The sequence below is a fragment of the Diadema antillarum genome, unplaced genomic scaffold (assembly GCF_040938485.1).
Source record: "Diadema antillarum isolate AM-2024a unplaced genomic scaffold, OU_Dant_1.0 seq00000550_RagTag, whole genome shotgun sequence".
Classification (NCBI taxonomy): domain Eukaryota; kingdom Metazoa; phylum Echinodermata; class Echinoidea; order Diadematoida; family Diadematidae; genus Diadema; species Diadema antillarum.
In genome coordinates, this window is record NW_027271495.1 from 1,829,395 (window position 1) to 1,851,795 (window position 22,401).

General features: G+C 40.0%; 1 protein-coding gene across 1 annotated transcript in view; it reads right to left on the bottom strand.

Annotated features, from left to right (window-relative positions):
* The window catches only part of LOC139734888 (uncharacterized), a 76,795-nt gene that overhangs the window by 13,608 nt on the left and 40,786 nt on the right, over positions 1-22,401 (bottom strand). The window contains exons 3-7 of the mRNA XM_071645670.1: positions 3,816-4,336; positions 3,299-3,373; positions 2,634-2,876; positions 1,424-2,330; positions 575-739 (exon numbers count right to left, since the gene is read on the bottom strand). Of these exons, the coding sequence (XP_071501771.1) occupies positions 575-739; positions 1,424-2,330; positions 2,634-2,876; positions 3,299-3,373; positions 3,816-4,336 (1,911 nt within the window). The remainder of the gene's footprint in view (positions 1-574; positions 740-1,423; positions 2,331-2,633; positions 2,877-3,298; positions 3,374-3,815; positions 4,337-22,401) is intronic.

Genomic DNA, 22,401 nt, shown 5'->3' on the forward strand with positions numbered 1-22,401 from the left:
TACGTTTACATGCACTTGTTCCACAGCAGTTTACGGGTGCAGAAGAGAAACATATGCATGTAAATGATATATTTGCCTCAGCAGAAGCAAATTATGAGGGAACTGTGTACCGTCGTGAAGCGCATCCATTAAGATGGTAATGAAATAATTATGAACAATGGAAAGACAGAAACTACGAAAAATGAAGCCAAATGCAGCGGAGTAAATCGTGCAACTAGGGTCTACCATCTTCGCCATTTTGTTGAAATCTTGATCTGGGAACAAACGACACGAATATCCAGCTGTATAGCGATGTATTCCATATTATTGTGCAATGATGATCAAGGAACAAGGAACCTGTTTTTAAGAACACATTTCAAGACTTGCAATCAAGTCATACGCTAGATGTTGCTATGTTGGGCAAATTTAGGGTAAGCTTTCTGGTTTTCCAAGATTACGGTAGTAAAATGTATGTATAAGCTTGGAATATTATTAGCAAATCGGTCTAGTGGAGTCACAGACTTAAGTAGACCAAAATCAAAACAGAAACAAAGCGAAAGACAGCTGTAAAATCTGGCTCATCGAAGAAGCGCACCTTGACAATCGTTGTTTAGTTGACACGTTTTGTGCTGGGCGGCAATCCCGCGACCGTTCTTGCAGTCGGACAGCTTGGTGTCCGGACCACAAATGGTGTAACGGTACCGGGTACCCGTCCCGCAAGATCGACTACACGTACTCCATGTGGACCAGTTAGCGCCATCTATGGGTGAAGATGAAAATGGACAGTTCACTTCAACATGATTCCTTAAACTTAAGAAGGGGAGAAGTAGAAGTCAATATAATTATTCATTTGAAAAGTGAACGTATTCTTGTTCTCAAAAAAAGTTTTATACAAAAGGGGAATGTTTGAAATCTTCGTCTGCCCTGAAAATTTTAAGATGGATGGATGGAACATAGGGTTCCATTTAAAGGGATTTACTTTTGGATGTGATCACATTTTTCCCTCTTAAAAGAGGGCACCGCCACCGCCAAAAACCATCATAAATCTAAATCTTATGATTTAAAGAGTATAGAGTTGTTGCCTTAAATTTGACATTCATCTATAATTCTTCTGTCCCAAAGCTGAAAGAAAAAGATATAAGGAACACTTCACATACACTTTCATAACATGATAGTAGATACTCAAAAGCAATGTTTGGGTAATGGAGCAGGTTGTGGTACGTTCTTTCTACGAGAGGTCCCCTCTACCGATCTTTGTCTCATGTTTCATCGGCATGTAAACAACGGAGAAATGTACAAAAAAAAGGGTGATCCAAATATCTGATTGCCTCAGTGAAACACTTTGATATCATACAGCATGGATGTCAATACGAGCGCTTTTCGGGAAAAAAAAGAAGACTACACAGTAACAATGACATTTATGGGGTCCCCCGCATTTTTTTACCGTCTATAGGTTGCCCATATTCCTGGATGGATGGTCGAGGAACCTCCGCTGGAGAACCAGGAGAAATAAGGTTCTTCGGAGGAATCGGCCGTATGGGTTCGTCGGCGAGTACGTGGTCGTCGCCCGTAAGTGTGTCGTGGGCACCTTGGATTCTATTACTCTCTGTCTTTGACGTTGTGTGAACGGCATCGGCAGGTGTCGTCATCGTTTCCGTGGTGGTGGGTTGGGTTGTAGTTGTCGTAAGCTCTGCAGTTGTTGCTTCTGATGTTGTAGCTATTGTAGTGGCGACTGTTGTGGTAGCACGGGTTGTCGTAGCAGTGGTGGTCGTTGGTGCAGTGGTGGTTGTTGGTACCGTGGTGGTCGTTGGTGCAGTGGTGGTCGTTGGTACTATGGTGGTCGTCGATGCGGTGGTGGTCGTCGGTGCTGTGGTGGTCGTCGGTGCAGTGGTGGTTGTCGGTGCAGTGGTGATCGTTGGGGCAGTGGTGGTCGTCGGGGTATCGGTGGTTGTTGCTGGTGTTGTAGTTACGACTGTAGTGGTAATAGGAGTTGTTGTAACGACTGTTGTAGAGAAAGCGGTTGTAAATTGTTTGGTAGTAGCTACCTTCGTAGTCCTCTCTGGAGTGGTTGTAGTTGTCTCCGGTGTTGAGGTTTTTCTTGTGGTTTCTGGCCTCATTGTCGATTTCGCCAGAGTCGTCACTGCGTCAACACGGAGGGTCGCTGACGGCTCAGATGTAGCAGTATTTACATCGTCCGCTGATTGAATAGAAATCATCCCATCCGCACCAAACTCTACAGGCGCGTCCGACCGCACGCCGTCCTCGATGAATTCGCCTTCCGATTCATCGACATCGGGCAACTGATTATCCCATACGATCGTTTGTCTAAAGACAGGAGCTGGAGACGTTGTCTAAAATAAAGAGATGACGATTAGACAAATTAATCTTTGTTGTCCTCAGTGCTGGTACCGGACAGAAGGACACTGACAAAACATCCTGCGGCATATTTCATTACAACATTACGAATATTGAATGACAAAATTATCAGTGAAGAAAAAAATAAATTGATCAACCTACGTAGGTCATAAAATACATTTCAAAATATGAAGTCTCAACCCGCCATTCTCCAGTCGTAAGAACTGTTATTTCAAAAACAATGTCTCTCCTAGTGGCGAGCAAAAATTTGTGGCATGTTTATGGTCCAACATTATTACCTTGTGACCGGGCGATCCAGACGGGAGAATACTCGCAATCGCATTTTCGTCGGCGGTGACTTCCGAAAAAGAACGATGTGGAGTCGTGGTTCCAATCGGATTCGATGGCGTAGTCTCTTCTTCGACAAATTGAAAAGGATCGTAGATGTTCTCGTAGACGAGTCCGATGTCGATCGACGCGTCCATCCCGTTGACCGAACTCGACGGCTGTGCGGTGGTTTCAATTTTGAGCAGATCCGGGAACTGAATAAGAACAATCCAAAAATTACTAGCAAGTGAGCGAAAGAGTTTGACTCCTTTTTGACTAACTAATGAATCAAGTCCACAGAAACTACTGACTGTTTGCCATGATGCAACATCCATTGCAGAGCTTTCCAAAATACATAGGGGGAGAATTTAATAGGCGCCTTTGAGCTTTATTGAAAGTATATAGTTAAAGCAGTTACGCATGTTTTGTTTGGTGTATATCAACACTCGTAAGTACGGAATTTATGTCATATCTTTCAGAATAATATGTACCTTTGAGAATATCATTCATACTTCTATCCAGAAAAAAGTAAGCCATCACTTCATGTTTTAATTCAAATTTCATCCGTAAACAACAGGTGCATTCCTAGGACACCTCAGATTCAGCAAACGATGTCGGTGGTGACATAGTAGCTTACTCGTCTCACTGCCGGCGAGCACTGAAGATCTGCTGCCTCGGGGTCGTCGATCACGACCAGTTGATCAATGTCACCCTGAAATGAAAACGCGATTGACAAGGATAAGAACCGAGATAGGGATGGTGCACCACAATTGGTTGAGCACAATAACATGTAGAGAGAAGAGATATGAATTGTTTGTTTGTTTGTTTGTTTGTTCATTTTCCATCTGAGAAGATGGCTGGATAGCCTACATTCAGCTACGTTAAGCTGGTCTTCCATGGGGTCCAATTGGATTTGAGGTGGTACCACTTCACCGGGTTAAACACCCTGCTCTTTACGATGAATGAATGAAGCGGGATCTTTTATGTGCATGAGTTGTTACGCTCTCATACACGGGACCTCCATTTTATGTCCTATCCAAGGGTATATAAGTGAACAGTAAAGAACTGAAATAAATAAACAGGTAAAAATAACTAGTTGGGGAGGTGACACTTTTTCAATACACCAACCAAAGAATAGGTGGACGATTATTCACCTCAAAATATACATTAGCGACACCTCTTCTACCGGCTCCAATCGAAGCAGTTCCTGCTGGGTCAATCAATGCGCGACCACTTCTGTCAGTGGGTAGCGTGAAGACTTGGTCGCAGTCACCGACGAGCGTCACCTCTCGTTCCCTCACACTGAAGGACATGTCGTGCCAGCTCCTGTCCAAGACGTAGTCGGTGAAGTTCAGCACGTCCAGCGAGCCGTCCACCTTCCTGTAAATGATTGACGGCGTCTTGGCGATCTTCACGCCGAATTCAATCGTGCCGTCTGCGGCGGTAAACAGGAGGACGACGGAGTCGCCTCGGCCTTTCCGCTGTGTCACCTTCGGCTTGAGTGTGAGAAGTACGGAAAACTCGACGGGGAAACTTCGCCCGTAGATCAGACTGGTGGGAGCTCGAATCGTTTTGGCTTTGTGACTTATTCGGTATGCTGACCATCGACTCGGTGCGCGTCTTACTCCTGACGGAAATTCGTGGAGACGCAAGATAGCTTTCATATCTTTGATTTCTGAAAGAATAAGAAAAATGCAAGAACAAGAATTCAATCATCTGTTTGTAAAAGATCAACTTTCAATGTCTTTATCACGTAACGGTCAGTCTGAAAGTGAGTAAAACGATATCAAATCGAAAAGCAAGGCAAGAGTGAGGCTAAAAAAAAAAGTGAAAGAGAGACTTATCTTATGTGATTTGACGCAAGTCACACAGGATGAATAGTGAAGATGCACACGTTTACACATTGTGATTGGTCACTGTGCGTGGATAAAATCTTGGGTGCCGCCAATATATCAAGTTTAATATATTCCATCCTTCTTACATCGAATATCGAACATCAGGCACTGAATGGAGTTCACATACATCATAAGATTCCAAAATACAGCTCTGATATTCAGTGATGCAGCCTCGAATTAAAATGCGGATATTGAAATGGAAAGATTTGTAGGGCCTATACGGTTATCAGTGAGAAAAGAAAGAAAACGTGTTAAGGTTGAGGTCATTGAGTTCCTACTGATTCATTCATCAAAATATTTTTGTTAAGTTATATTTTGTTAAGTAATATTTAAATTTTGTTTTGTTTTGTTTCGTTTTGTTTGTTTGTTTGTTTGTTTGTTTGTTTGTTTGTTTGTTTGTTTGTTTTTGCAGGAGGGAAGGATAGGAAGGTGGAGCTGGTTTAAGTATTACGAAGTGTATTGTGAGTTTGACCCCCCCCCCTTAATACATTGCATGTGTTTGAATCAATCTCACTTATCTTGTCCGAAAGTGAATGATTATTAGGACGAACAGGCTATTTACATGGTCAGTGAACTAGCAACGACCCCTCAGTGCTAGAAGCGACACCCTGCGACTACAGCTGCAGTATCCAAAATGCCGTTTCATGACCCACGTGAGATGCCCGTGAACCTGATTTACTTATTCGTGAGATGCATCTTTTTTTTTCCGCACACCTGGTTTGCCCATCATAATCCGCTGTAATTGGGCTATTCAACTAGTCAATTGTTCCAATCTGAGAGCGGGAACATGGGCACATCTTCAGACAGACACTTTGCTGTTGTCATGAGCTAACACTGTTCAGTCAGTTAGAGGTGAACTTCATTCAATCCACCACCTGCGCATACGGGGTGGGGGGGGGGGGGATCGCAGGACCAGAGAATAAGGGGGACTGCGCCTAAGGGTAACAGATATGTCTTTCTTTAACACCCTCCCACTCTCATGTGTCAAGGCCAATCGCGCAATACCTCCAAGATGCGGAAGCTAAAACGCTTTCCCAAAGGGCGAAATAATTACAGGCCCAACGAGATAACATGTTATGGTACTAATACTCTGAGAGCTTCTATTCATTGGTGATGGAATAACTCTCAAAGTGATCGAACATTCTCAACCCGATTCTTAACCCGATGTGACCCCGATTCGTTTTCCGAGCAAACGACTCCCCATTTTGTGTCATTCTGATGGAAGGATGTTAGCCGACAGCATGCAGTAGCCTAAATTAATGAACTTAGAATTTTGGAAGCACTCACACACCTGGGGAAATAAGGAATTGCAGAGAGTAAAAGAGGAGGTATGCAATCTCACTAAGAGTTAATGTAAAGGAATTTACAAGCAGCACTTGTAGCGGATATTAATTACATAAAATACAGTATTTCTTTGCTATTCAAGCGGGTCAAATGGTTATAATAATAATCATGTCATCTATAATGATATTCAATTGACTACTAGTATTGTCATTATTAGTATTATTATCATTAAATGCTATTATCATTGTTATCATTAATATCATTATCATCCTTATTGTCTTCATTAGTTATAGAAGAGCAGAGGAGGAAGAGGAGGAAAAAAGGGAGAAGAAAAGCGCGTGTCACATACTAACGTTGATACCTTTCCACTGCACAAAAAAAAAGTAAAGGGTGTGTATTTTTAAACATAGAATACTGGCAAAATAATTGTTAAATAACTTTGAGCCTGTAAAACAAATGCATATCAACCCAGACATTGCCCTTGAAGTAAACAATCGTCATCATTAAAGTATATAGTATACTAAATTTGAAAAGCAAAAAGACTATGAAGATGAAGGGTTTTTTTAATATAGGAGATAACTAGATACTGTGCATCATTCTACATCAGACTATAAGAATAACTTGTGTTTATTATCAATTAAACGGAGACTTTTGTACAAGATCACTTTAGAGGGAGAATAAACAGCGAAAGTTAACTTTGTTTATGAGGACTCCAATAATAAACATTGCTTATCGACTCTGTGTAGCACTCTCTTCAATGGAAAAGCGGATCTTGCCTTTCTAAGAATTTCAGAATATCAAAACTCTGTGAAACGCCATGGAGAAAATATTCTTCCCATGCAGACAATGCTTTCAAAAAGTACTGGTAAAAGCCCCTGATATCTTTACGACACATGCCCGATAAGGCAGCCGTAAATTTGTCCATAATGTAATCTCTTCAAGAGCACCTCACATTACCATAGCAACGTTAGGGACGATGTGCTATTTCGCGCCTCTCGTGCCATCATTAGTGAGGCGAACTACCAAAAACAAGGTCAGAGAGGTACAAGTCTTTATCGAAAAATTCGCTGTTTCAGGGGGTCTCTTCAGGGGCGGATCTAGCTTTTTTCCAAGGAGGGGGTTTAAGGGTTGAGCTGGGTATTGCAAAGTGAGTGAGAGCAAAGCGAGTGGGGGGGGGGGGGAGGGTGTGGGAGGGGGTATCCCCCCTCCCACAGTAGGGAGATTTTCAATTTTTAGGATTGCCAGCTTGCAATTTTAAGCATATTAATTACTATGCATGCTCTATTTTCTCTCTCTCTCTCTTTTTTGCCAAACATATATACAATGTATATATATATATATATATTTTTTTTTTTTTGGGGGGGGGGGGGTGGTGCAGCCCCACCCGCGCCCCAAGCGCGGTGGAACATGTCTGGTTTGGGGGGGGGGCAAAATTTCGACGGGGATGGGCACATTGACGTGATGGTTTGAGATCCTCGGCGAGGGAGCGAAGCGACCGAGCGGGGGGAGGGGGAGTACAAAAGTCGCGTTTATAGAGCATTTAAAAGCAAATTTCTAGGAAATTAAAAAGTGGATAGAATCATTTGCAAATGACTATGATTATACGGTGCCAGGTAAAAATGGCAGAGGTAAAAATGGCAGAGGTAAAAATGGCAGAGGTAAAAATGGCAGAGGTAAAAATGGCAGAGGTAATAAAAATGGCAGGGGTAAAAATGGCAGAGGTAAAAATGGCAGAGGTAAAAATGGCAGGGGTAAAAATGGCAGGGGTAAAAATGGCAGAGGTAAAAATGGCAGAGGTAAAAATGGCAGAGGTAAAAATGGCAGAGGTAAAAATGGCAGGGGTAAAAATGGCAGGGGTAAAAATGGCAGGGGTAAAAATGGCAGGGGTAAAAATGGCAGGGGTAAAAATGGCAGGGGTAGAAATGGCAGAGGTAAAAATGGCAGAGGTAAAAATGGCAGACGTAAAAATGGCAGAGGTAAAAATGGCAGAGGTAAAAATGGCAGAGGTAAATATGGCAGAAGTAAAATGTCAGAAGTAATGAGAGCGATTTCGTCAGATATAAACTTAACGAAGAGGTCTTGAATGATATCCTAGTCAGAGCAAACTGTATTTATCGAATTAACAAATCCAAATTGCAGATTTGAAGAATTATTGATTTAATTATGTTTAAAAAAAATTAGAGCACTCTCATTATTCTGAGTTTGATTCAAGTGCAGTGGCGTAATCTGTCTGTGTGCAGAGAAATAATAAACCAGCTAAGAGCCTAGTAGGCCCATGGGAAATTACTTTTATTATTCAGTATTATTGTTATTATTATTTTCATTATTATTATTATTATTATTATTATTATCATTATTATTATTTATCATTATTAGGGGATCCAACAATGCTGCAAAGCCCTTAAACAGTATAATCCTACGTTGTTTCGCCCAATGAAGTTATCACACACACACACACACACACACACACACACGAACCATCTTTTGGTATAAACATATACGCAGATATACATACTCTCACATACACACTCTTACACAAACGAATTCCGCTCACGTCCAGGCTAGTATATTGTCATTACTTTTCATTTTTTGAACTGTTTAGTGTAAAGAAGTGAAGGAGACATAGTCGAAGCAAACCGCTAATTTTTCACCTGTTCAATATTATTTCCTCACATTCAGGTGTCGTAGGAGCCTATTTATCTCACAAGGCCTGCTCACGACATGATGTAGAAGTAAACATACAAAACGCAAAAGACAAACTACAGCAAATGTATCGGCAGACATAAGTAAGCTCTTGCAAAATATTTTATTACATTGTTCAAGTATCACATGGCGCAAAAACAAATAAGCTCTTGCAAAATATTTTATTACATTGTTTAAGTATCTCATGGCGCAAAAACAAATATCTCGAAGTTTAATGAACACTTTGTGGTCACTTTACAAACTTATGCCTATTAAAACTGGAGACGAACTTTAGCAATAAACTGTTCTAGTGAGAGTAAAAACTGATCGTTTGCCATGGGATTTCTTTCAATCATTGTTGAACGAATCCGCAGGCGAAAAAATGTAAATGTTTGATGCCTTTCAAACTTAGCTGTTGCTCCAAAGTCAGATTCCATTATGTTATCAACATGGTGTGTTGCTAAAGATTGGTAGATTCAGCCACCGAAAATGACGTTGTTCCCTCGTTATACAACAACAGTAAGAAAATCCAATCCAATCCAGTCCAGGTAGATTGAAATCACCGCCTTTGACTACCATATTATGATCGCGATTCAATTTACACAGGGATCGCTGAAGCTCTGCAAGACTCTCTTTACATGTGCCGCGGGGAGAAATGTAACACTGCCCTTTTAAATTTCTCCCAGTGGTAACAGAAACAATAAAAGATCTCTGCAAATTTTTCGGGTGCTGTTCGTTATTCCGAAGGTTTGCTATTCCGAAGGTTCGTTATTCCGAAGGGTCGTTAATCCAAAACACGCAAATTCCGTATACCTATACAGAGGTTCGTTAATCCGAAAATGAAAAAGGCTTCGTTAATCCGAAAATTTGTGGCGTTATTCCGAAGGTTCGTTATTCCGAAGATTGGTTAATCCGAAAATGAAATTCGGAACAATGAACCTTCGGAATGAAGAATCTTAGGAATAAAGAGCCTTCGGAATAACGAACCTTCGGAATAACGAGCTGTAACCAATTTTTCATTGCTGCATGTCTGTTATCAAGCAATTTTATTTTCAGAAGTTTGCACACTTTTTAAAATACTTATTAACATAGTATAGGACCTACCAGATCTAAAGTAAGTTTGATATTTTACCGACAAGATACATGTAGAGCTGTATAGTGGTTAATATGTCCATTTTCAGGTGTACCGAGGCTCATCTTTTTACTGATATAATTGGATTGTTGACTGGCATGTTATGAGTGTCCCATATTTTTCCCCGTGTCCCATTTCTCCCCGGTCTCCCCCGTGCTTTATTTCAGGAGAAGGCACGAAAAGCGCGTATTGCGAGAAAGGTGTCAGAAACATGGAGGAAAAAAATCTCTGTCACTTTTACCTCGTCCTCTTGCATTTCAACGACTAAATTTTTATCAATGGCATTTTTTATCTCTAGCATTTTGACCACTGACATTTCGACCACTGACAACTTTACCTCTGACATTTTTACCACATAATTATTTACCTCTGCCATTTTTACCGCTGCCATTTTTACCTCTGCCATTTTTACCTCTGCCGTTTTTACCTCTGCCATTTTTACCTCTGCCATTTTTACCTCTGCCATTTTTACCTCTGCCCTTTTTACCCATGCCATTTTTACCCCTGCCATATTTACCTCTGCCATTTTTACCTCTGCCATTTTTACCTCTGCCATTTTTACCCCTGCCATTTTTACCCCTGCCAATTTTACTCCTGCCATTTTTACCTCTGCCATTTTTACCCCTGTCATTTTTACCTCTGCCATTTTTACCTCTGCCATTTTTACCTCTGCCATTTTTACCTCTGCCATTTTTACCCCTGCCATTTTTACCCCTGCCATTTTTACTCCTGCCATTTTTACCCCTGTCATTTTTACCTCTGCCATTTTTACCTCTGCCATTTTTACCTCTGCCATTTTTACCCCTGCCATTTTTACACCGAACCGATTATACGGGGGTATAACATTATTTCATGAGACGGTGTGAGATCCGCGGCGAGAGCGAAGCGACAGAGCGGGGGAGGGTGTGGGAGGGGGATATACCTCTTCCCATGTCCCACGCATAGGGACTTTTTGTAAAAACAGAGTATAAAAGTCGCGTTTCTAGGGCATTTAAATCAAATTCCTAGGGAACTAAACACAGTTTAAAAAAAAATCCCCGCGAAGGACTATGATCATAAATTATGCAAACTATTCATTCTATTATAAGTATGGACAGAGCGAGCGAGCCACTCTCACCTTTGCCATTCGTCTGAAATGTATTCATTAAAAGCTAAAACGTAATCGCATTGTTTGAGCAATGAAAATTATTCTTGTATTACAAGAAAGCATAGAAGAAAAGAAAAAAAGTAGGCTTTACTAAAGGTATGTTTCACGGGGCACACTCGAGGACGCGAGGCTACCATCTATACACTAAATTTACTCATAAAGTAAATAGTAGTGTATAAAGATATGATAATGTATATTGATAGTGTATTATAATTTTCGCCCCGCTAGGGGCGAAAATTTTGCATATTCAGTTTTAAAATTGACAGCTTTTACGCAAGAAAAGTGCCTTTATTGTTGATTTTGGTCTTCAAATAATTGACTAATTAGTTGCTGTTTGTTTGTATGTTCTTATTTTTTTTTTACTTGGCAGCCCAAGAGGGGGGTTTAAACCCCTAAACCCCCCCTGTAGATCCGCCACTGCTCTTCTACTTGTTAATGTCAATCAGCAGGACTCATCAAAACGACATCTTTTCTTGCACAATGAATGTTTATGTTGGCGGAGGTCACCGTCGCCCAGTGGTTCGCCTTATCACGTGTTTGCCTGCTCTATCTTCCACGTCGGACGACCAGGGGTTCACGTGGAGTTCGGCGAGGGGATGGCCACGGTGAAGGACGCCCTAATGCTATTATCGCTGCGATGAGTCATGTCAGCCCTTGTATAACCCAAGCTGAAGTCCTATTGGACGTCGTTACGCAATGTTGCGCTCGATTTTACGGCGCGGTTCCCTTCAAAGAATGCACGACACCTTTCCAACTTTCTAATCATTCCGCTTCGGATCCTTCCAAAAGGACTCTACATGACTTACTTTGTGTTTTACAGATTATTCTGGTTTTGAGCATCTTTATTCCATTACATTCTTTAAGAGTTGTTCTGCATGAAATCGAATGCCTTACCTTACCTAAGAGAAAGTAAACAATTGGGTGAATGTAAATTGAGTGAAATTTTGTTATCAGAGATCTTACTCCCATGATGGTTGTATTTTTCTGCATAAGAAAACTATGAGGAGAGACGAGAAGAAAAAAAAAAGAATATGCTAGCAGTGTTTGTAGTGGTGGCCGCATCTTAGTGGTGATGACGACGGCTTGTGGCAACGACTGTAGCAGGAACGATGACCAAGGATGATGATGGTGGCGGTGGTGATGATGATAAATCAGGATGATGATGGTGGTGGTGGTGATGATGATAAATGAGGATGATGGTGGTGGTGGTGTAGATGATGATAAATGATGATGATGGTGGTGGTGGTGGTGATGATGATAAATGATGATGTTGGTGGTGGTGATGATGATAAATGATGATGATGTTGATGGTGGTGGTGACGGTGGTGGTGATGATGATAATGATGATGAAGATGATGCTGATAATGCTGATGACGACAATGAGTGATGCTGATTGTGATGATAATAATGATGACGACGACGATTACGGTAATGACGATGATGATAAAGATGATAATGGCAGTGATTACCAGGACGAGGGTCATACACATTAGGTGATGAGAAAGGAAAGGGGAGGAAGAGACAGATCATGCTGTGGTGGTGTTAGTGTAGACTGTGATGTTGTTGATGATGTTGTAGACGAGCGTTATGGTGCGGCAGATGCTGGTGATGATGCAGATTTAGACTGTTGTTGAAGTGGTGGTACACATAATAACAGTACCTGCAGTCGTGGTGATGATGATGTGGTGGTGGTATTGGTGATGGTGAAAGACGAAGGGAAACATGATTACATGATTATGAAAGTGAAAAATTATTGATTTAATTGTACATAATTGTTGCTGTTGTTGTTTTATGATGGTGATGATAATGATGATGAAAACGGCAATCATTATGATGATCATATAATCATAATAAATCATAAAATAAAATACAATGTCTATAACTGGAGACTGCGACTTAACCCAATGGAGGAATGTGATTAATTTTGATCTGACAAACAACGCAGAATGTGCACAACTGAGTTGTAGCACACAATTAACTTGATTGTGATGCAAAGATTATACAATACGTTCTAGTTCCGAATGTCGGTTTGATCTTAAGAATTGTCACATCCAAAATATGGCCTCATATTACTGCACCTCTATAATAGAGACTTGATGATTTGAGCTGTATGATAATTAGAAGGATTTTAATAGCTAGCAGACGTTATTACCCCCCCCCCCCCCCCTTCCCGGATGCTCGACCCAATGGAACTCTTCCCAATTTCTCTTACATATTTCTTCCTTCTATGACCTCAGTCGAGACCAAGGCAAGGTCAAAATCTTTCCTTACATTCTATCGGATCGTTTACCGAGGTTCAGCTCATATCATTTCCGCGCACTGTTGATAACGCCGTTATCTTTTGCTAGCGCAAATCCGCATGGTGCAGTACATGTACAAATGGGGAGGGCGGGGGGGGGGGGGTAGATTTTCTTTCTACCCCTCTCCTCGTGCATGGGCCAGGGTACATAAAAATCAGATCAGATTATTCACTGTGTGGTGCGGAAGATAACACGAATGTGTCTTCGAGAGATGTTTGGATTAAGATTCTGTTCTTGGTTGAAAAATAAAAGGCATCGTAGGATAACGCCATGCCACCAACGTGACTGAAAGTATAAAAAATGAAAGATGCTTCCCAACATGTACAAACATATGAATGATTAATGGGTACAATGTCCTTTGAAGTTCTTCCTGTCATCACTGTAAAACGATTTGGCACGGACATCTATTTGGAAAGGAAGTATTTATCGTTCTCGGAGCATGACGCTCTCCGGATGCAGGGCCTCGCGTGCTCTCATCCGGTCTTACCCGCCCTCTACGTCGGCGATAGGAAATGACTTCAACCGGTGATCGATTCTTATCGATCCTCGTCGAAGATATCGACCGACACGTGGAAGGGAAATTCGTTCATGTGTGTTTATTGCCCCGATGAGATATGGGTAAAGGCACGCCGGGAACCTCTATCAATGTTTCCATTCACGTTTCCCATCCGTATCCGTCGTGATAGACTAGTATCCACTTTCTCTCTCTCTCTCTTTTGTTTTGTGTGTAAATTAGTGGTTGAACGTATCAAGGCATTCATTGCATCTTACTACTTTTGTACCAAGAAAACACCATCCGTATCTTTGAAGTCTACCACGGCGATTAATGCCTTCACTCTCTCAAGTGGAGTTTACGCATGCATCCCATATCTCTTTTAGAGCATACGCATCATCAATTTCAGTGTGGGTTGAACGAAAGTAGCATGGTTATACCAAAGAGCTACCTAGCTCTTTGGTTATACCAACTTACAGGTCAATCCTATTTCTCTGTGGTGTAGATGTCCACTAAAAATTTAGAGGGCCTACTTAGTTACCTTTCACCGTCTTGAATATTCGAGATTACTTACCGTTCCTTAAAATCTTGATTTCACATACACACTTATTTAACTATGATATTTCATGACGCACTTAGCAGACATACAACTTCAAGCATGCTAAGCTACTTTTCATTTGAAATTTAGGCAAGTGTTGATGGAGGAGTAGAATGAGTGATACTTATGAGAAAAACGTATCATCTTACATCATTGTATACATAGAACACAAAAACCGTTCTATGATCTATGTATATCATGAAGACATGGTTCACCAAAAGCATCATGACTGGGCATCATTCATCATCAAGTTTCAATCAATACCAGCAAAGTGGATTTTGAGAGTGTTATTACTGGGATCGTGTTCTAATGTACATCGTGACACAGAAGGAGAGAAGACATCGCACAAGCCTTTCACCACCGTAAAGGTCTTTCTTCCTTTCACGTTTCCTTGAACCTGCACTGGTTACTTCCACGTTATATTATCTTGAAGTAAATTCATAAAATAATAGATATCATCTGAAGCACAAAACGCACGGGAAATACTATATTCTAACACATGACGACATGACGCTCCACAAGCTGTAATCATTTCCCTCCCAAGACGTTCGATGCCTATTTATCTTTATTTTCGTCTAATTGTTCTCAGTTCTTACCCATTCCAAGCTGCCATGTGATGACATTCATAAAATATTAATTTCATCCTCTTATGGATGACATAGTTATAAAAGATCAATTTGACTCTCTAATGGATGACACTGAGAAAAGATCAATTTCATCCTCCTATGGATTAAATTGATGAAAGATCCATTTGATCCTCTTATCGATTACATTGATAAAAGATCTATTTTGTCCTCTTACGGATGACATTGAAAAAAAAAAGATCACTCTCATCTTCTTACGGATGGAGCCCGCCTGTCTTCTGCATTGATGCATATTGCAATCTATCCGAGGGAAATAAGCAGTCATGGTCATCAGTATAACGACTTCAGGTACTCGACAGGCTCACATGTCTGAGTTAGCTTCTTGCAGACCTCGGCCGTGATGCATAAAACCATGAAAACCTCCCTATTAACGGATAGCTCTGCGACTAATGGTAGCTACCGTATGGCAACACTATTTCATGGCCAACAAAAACCAAAGAATTACTAAATGGTTAACACTGATTTAAGCAGATACCAGTAATTGTAAAGTTACCAATTTATTTATGCAACGTGGCCCAGACTTAAACTAGGCGATAGTCACATATATAGGAGTAGATTGATAATCGATAAAAGGACGCCATCCAACATGACGTAAGTTTACCGAGGTTCTGGATTCGATACCATAATCAGAAAAATAATTCTCCACTACTACTCTATATACCGTCACTGATGTCTAGCAGGATTTTGACACAAAGGATTATCTATATAAGTGGTTCGAACTGGAAGTGAACGATCTAATTTCCGAGTGTTTTGTTTCGGAACATAACAAAAATGTTCAGTTTACCTGGCGTACAGCCCTATACGATTCACTAGCCATCACTTATCGCCTTAATTTAATTACAAAGTACAGTGACATCGGATAAGAGAGGGGAAATGCTTTCGCGGTTGGTCACTGGCTGTAGATAGATAACATACTGGTGCCATCAAAGTTTTTCTTTCTTTTTCCCCCTTTTTCAAACCAACATCTGGTTTAACATTTCTAGAGTATGTGGTATCTCGGAGTAATCGTCTCCACAATTGAGTCAGCTATCCGTTGTTAACGGTGTCACTCTGCTTACTTGCTATAGGAATATTACTGGAGACACGGGGTCAAACAAACCACCTTTACCATCAACTTGTTATGCTGATCATTTGATTTTATACGCCCACTCACTTTGTCTATGTGTACTTTAAATCTAAGGAGAAATTTCACTCCATTGTGAATTTCACTTTAAAAAAAAGTAAGAGAAGAAAAGAAAAGTAAAACCCTACTTCACAAAGAAGATAGCTAGGGAAAAAAAGAAGAAATGAAATAAGACAAAAGTGAGGTGGCACTTGAAATTGGACACAATGCACCAAAATTAACAAGCATTTTAATGTTTCTCTCCATGTATTGGTGAAACAGCAATGGCAGTGGATGTACGATGTTGAAGAATTTATAATGTCATCATAATCATCGCATAAATCACCCATTGCTCCTAAAAAATCAATAAATCTATTTTATGGTCGAAAATTCAACAGTTGTGACATTCAAGTGACAAACATCTAACATTTGATTTGTTTTGATAGCACTTGATTTCATTTGATTTCGTTGGATGTTGATTTCATAAGTTTAAACGCATTACTTATCATTTGCAGATGAAACAAAAACCCAGCATTAGTGCTTTGAAATAGTTCTAAAATGTGAGTTATAGGGATAGAAACAACCACTGTAAAATTTGAATCCGTATTATCGACGCTAAGTATTGTTGGATACACAAAATGTGAATAGTAGTTGTAATGAAAATGTTTCAAGACTAAACCGTCTACAGTCATGGTTTATTAAGAAAAATACTGATATTTTAGGGTTTATTGCAAAAATATTATACGGTAGGATGTTTTGTGATACAACAGACCTACATAAATGCATTAAATGTGATGTCTTGAAAAAATTTTAAATCACTGCTCCCAAAGGTAAACTGAACCTTTACTGTATAAATGTAAGCATGCTCTCACATGTAAATCAAACAAAATACAAGCATAGTTCACTCTAAACTCCCCCTTGCAACGCCACCTAACTCACCACTTTTCCCCCTTCCACCCGTTGCGATCATGCGACGGTGAAACTCACATCTTTCACTTTCACGGTGATCCATTTTTGTCAACAGATATACCCACATTTTTGTGGCCAGCCACCCCCCCCCCCCCTCAAAAAAAAAGGAAAAAAGAAATCGTGCCATTGGTGTGAAATTTCAATAAATGAATGAGGAAATATGCTGTCAACTGACAGACATCCCCGAGGGGTGAGTGGCTGTGACTGCAACCAGCTTCTTCATCAGAGTCGACACAAAACCTTTGACCCACTCAGTTCCAGAAATTACAGGTCTGTTTGTCGCTGTATCCTTTACGATTTGTATTTGTTTGTGTTTCACAAGGTGTTCTGAGAAATAAACCCAACGACAATTGAGTCTATGTTGTTCAAATATTGTTTGTTGTACAATATTGCAGAATTTTCAAAAGCGTCTGAATATCCAAATCTCTAAATGATTCACAAATTGGCAACTTATTAAGAAGTTTTCTTCTTTCAATTTATGAATTATATATATTTTTTTCCTTTTTTTTGCTTCTTTGTTTGTTTGTCTTGGGGTTGGGACGGACATTTTTTTTTTCTGAGTCTGTGAAGATTCAATGACTTTTACAGTTGCGTCTAATTCTTTCTCCAATAATAGGATTACCAGAAAACGCAGCGTTGCCAATCAGGGGCGGATCTAGCTTTTTTCCAAGGAGGGGGTTTAAGGGTTGAGCTGGGTATTGCAAAGTGAGTGAGAGCAAAGCGAGTGGGGGGGGGGGGGGAGGGTGTGGGAGGGGGTATCCCCCCTCCCACAGTAGGGAGATTTTCAATTTTTAGGATTGCCAGCTTGCAATTTTAAGCATATTAATTACTATGCATGCTCTATTTTCTCTCTCTCTCTCTTTTTTGCCAAACATATATACAATGTATATATATATATATATATATTTTTTTTTTTGGGGGGGGGGGGTGGTGCAGCCCCACCCGCGCCCCAAGCGCGGTGGAACATGTCTGGTTTGGGGGGGGGGGGGCAAAATTTCGACGGGGATGGGCACATTGACGTGATGGTTTGAGATCCTCGGCGAGGGAGCGAAGCGACCGAGCGGGGGGAGGGGGAGTACAAAAGTCGCGTTTATAGAGCATTTAAAAGCAAATTTCTAGGAAATTAAAAAGTGGATAGAATCATTTGCAAATGACTATGATTATACGGTGCCAGGTAAAAATGGCAGAGGTAAAAATGGCAGAGGTAAAAATGGCAGAGGTAAAAATGGCAGAGGTAAAAATGGCAGAGGTAATAAAAATGGCAGGGGTAAAAATGGCAGAGGTAAAAATGGCAGAGGTAAAAATGGCAGGGGTAAAAATGGCAGGGGTAAAAATGGCAGAGGTAAAAATGGCAGAGGTAAAAATGGCAGAGGTAAAAATGGCAGAGGTAAAAATGGCAGGGGTAAAAATGGCAGGGGTAAAAATGGCAGGGGTAAAAATGGCAGGGGTAAAAATGGCAGGGGTAAAAATGGCAGGGGTAGAAATGGCAGAGGTAAAAATGGCAGAGGTAAAAATGGCAGACGTAAAAATGGCAGAGGTAAAAATGGCAGAGGTAAAAATGGCAGAGGTAAATATGGCAGAAGTAAAATGTCAGAAGTAATGAGAGCGATTTCGTCAGATATAAACTTAACGAAGAGGTCTTGAATGATATCCTAGTCAGAGCAAACTGTATTTATCGAATTAACAAATCCAAATTGCAGATTTGAAGAATTATTGATTTAATTATGTTTAAAAAAAATTAGAGCACTCTCATTATTCTGAGTTTGATTCAAGTGCAGTGGCGTAATCTGTCTGTGTGCAGAGAAATAATAAACCAGCTAAGAGCCTAGTAGGCCCATGGGAAATTACTTTTATTATTCAGTATTATTGTTATTATTATTTTCATTATTATTATTATTATTATTATTATTATCATTATTATTATTTATCATTATTAGGGGGATCCAACAATGCTGCAAAGCCCTTAAACAGTATAATCCTACGTTGTTTCGCCCAATGAAGTTATCACACACACACACACACACACACACACACACGAACCATCTTTTGGTATAAACATATACGCAGATATACATACTCTCACATACACACTCTTACACAAACGAATTCCGCTCACGTCCAGGCTAGTATATTGTCATTACTTTTCATTTTTTGAACTGTTTAGTGTAAAGAAGTGAAGGAGACATAGTCGAAGCAAACCGCTAATTTTTCACCTGTTCAATATTATTTCCTCACATTCAGGTGTCGTAGGAGCCTATTTATCTCACAAGGCCTGCTCACGACATGATGTAGAAGTAAACATACAAAACGCAAAAGACAAACTACAGCAAATGTATCGGCAGACATAAGTAAGCTCTTGCAAAATATTTTATTACATTGTTCAAGTATCACATGGCGCAAAAACAAATAAGCTCTTGCAAAATATTTTATTACATTGTTTAAGTATCTCATGGCGCAAAAACAAATATCTCGAAGTTTAATGAACACTTTGTGGTCACTTTACAAACTTATGCCTATTAAAACTGGAGACGAACTTTAGCAATAAACTGTTCTAGTGAGAGTAAAAACTGATCGTTTGCCATGGGATTTCTTTCAATCATTGTTGAACGAATCCGCAGGCGAAAAAATGTAAATGTTTGATGCCTTTCAAACTTAGCTGTTGCTCCAAAGTCAGATTCCATTATGTTATCAACATGGTGTGTTGCTAAAGATTGGTAGATTCAGCCACCGAAAATGACGTTGTTCCCTCGTTATACAACAACAGTAAGAAAATCCAATCCAATCCAGTCCAGGTAGATTGAAATCACCGCCTTTGACTACCATATTATGATCGCGATTCAATTTACACAGGGATCGCTGAAGCTCTGCAAGACTCTCTTTACATGTGCCGCGGGGAGAAATGTAACACTGCCCTTTTAAATTTCTCCCAGTGGTAACAGAAACAATAAAAGATCTCTGCAAATTTTTCGGGTGCTGTTCGTTATTCCGAAGGTTTGCTATTCCGAAGGTTCGTTATTCCGAAGGGTCGTTAATCCAAAACACGCAAATTCCGTATACCTATACAGAGGTTCGTTAATCCGAAAATGAAAAAGGCTTCGTTAATCCGAAAATTTGTGGCGTTATTCCGAAGGTTCGTTATTCCGAAGATTGGTTAATCCGAAAATGAAATTCGGAACAATGAACCTTCGGAATGAAGAATCTTAGGAATAAAGAGCCTTCGGAATAACGAACCTTCGGAATAACGAGCTGTAACCAATTTTTCATTGCTGCATGTCTGTTATCAAGCAATTTTATTTTCAGAAGTTTGCACACTTTTTAAAATACTTATTAACATAGTATAGGACCTACCAGATCTAAAGTAAGTTTGATATTTTACCGACAAGATACATGTAGAGCTGTATAGTGGTTAATATGTCCATTTTCAGGTGTACCGAGGCTCATCTTTTTACTGATATAATTGGATTGTTGACTGGCATGTTATGAGTGTCCCATATTTTTCCCCGTGTCCCATTTCTCCCCGGTCTCCCCCGTGCTTTATTTCAGGAGAAGGCACGAAAAGCGCGTATTGCGAGAAAGGTGTCAGAAACATGGAGGAAAAAAATCTCTGTCACTTTTACCTCGTCCTCTTGCATTTCAACGACTAAATTTTTATCAATGGCATTTTTTATCTCTAGCATTTTGACCACTGACATTTCGACCACTGACAACTTTACCTCTGACATTTTTACCACATAATTATTTACCTCTGCCATTTTTACCGCTGCCATTTTTACCTCTGCCATTTTTACCTCTGCCGTTTTTACCTCTGCCATTTTTACCTCTGCCATTTTTACCTCTGCCATTTTTACCTCTGCCCTTTTTACCCATGCCATTTTTACCCCTGCCATATTTACCTCTGCCATTTTTACCTCTGCCATTTTTACCTCTGCCATTTTTACCCCTGCCATTTTTACCCCTGCCAATTTTACTCCTGCCATTTTTACCTCTGCCATTTTTACCCCTGTCATTTTTACCTCTGCCATTTTTACCTCTGCCATTTTTACCTCTGCCATTTTTACCTCTGCCATTTTTACCCCTGCCATTTTTACCCCTGCCATTTTTACTCCTGCCATTTTTACCCCTGTCATTTTTACCTCTGCCATTTTTACCTCTGCCATTTTTACCTCTGCCATTTTTACCCCTGCCATTTTTACACCGAACCGATTATACGGGGGTATAACATTATTTCATGAGACGGTGTGAGATCCGCGGCGAGAGCGAAGCGACAGAGCGGGGGAGGGTGTGGGAGGGGGATATACCTCTTCCCATGTCCCACGCATAGGGACTTTTTGTAAAAACAGAGTATAAAAGTCGCGTTTCTAGGGCATTTAAATCAAATTCCTAGGGAACTAAACACAGTTTAAAAAAAAATCCCCGCGAAGGACTATGATCATAAATTATGCAAACTATTCATTCTATTATAAGTATGGACAGAGCGAGCGAGCCACTCTCACTTTGCCATTCGTCTGAAATGTATTCATTAAAAGCTAAAACGTAATCGCATTGTTTGAGCAATGAAAATTATTCTTGTATTACAAGAAAGCATAGAAGAAAAGAAAAAAAGTAGGCTTTACTAAAGGTATGTTTCACGGGGCACACTCGAGGACGCGAGGCTACCATCTATACACTAAATTTACTCATAAAGTAAATAGTAGTGTATAAAGATATGATAATGTATATTGATAGTGTATTATAATTTTCGCCCCGCTAGGGGCGAAAATTTTGCATATTCAGTTTTAAAATTGACAGCTTTTACGCAAGAAAAGTGCCTTTATTGTTGATTTTGGTCTTCAAATAATTGACTAATTAGTTGCTGTTTGTTTGTATGTTCTTATTTTTTTTTTACTTGGCAGCCCAAGAGGGGGGTTTAAACCCCCTAAACCCCCCCTGTAGATCCGCCACTGCCAATTGAATGAGGACAACATGATTTTTTTTTTCGACAGCAAATTACCTCTGGAATTCCTGGATTAGAGGATGGTAGCAAGAAACGCCTGGTTACAAGTCTATCAAGTTACGAGAAATCTGCAGAATCGTTACATTTTGAAAATAAAATTGTTGATTTTTGTCTATTTGTGTCCGCTTAAAGAACATAGGGTTTAGATCCTACATTAGTTCTTATAAAAGTGCTTCAATAACGTTAATATTGCGTTATTTTATGCTATATCATGCTATGAAATCATGTCAAGATACCTCTTCCTTTGCTTCCAGGAACACTAAACAATAATAATTGTGACATAATCTTAAGAGTATACATTTCACACAATGGCACAATCAGCAACCAATGGCTAAGGACAACCTATAAAAAGGAAGAAGATTTCCATCTCGAGGTTCTCCGCATTGGTTAGTTACAAAGAGTAATGTGTATAAGAAAAGAAAAACAACATCAAAGTGTATTTACTGGTAGAGGAAGGCAGAGTGTACTTTGATCTATAGGTTCCCTGACTCGAGTAAGAGC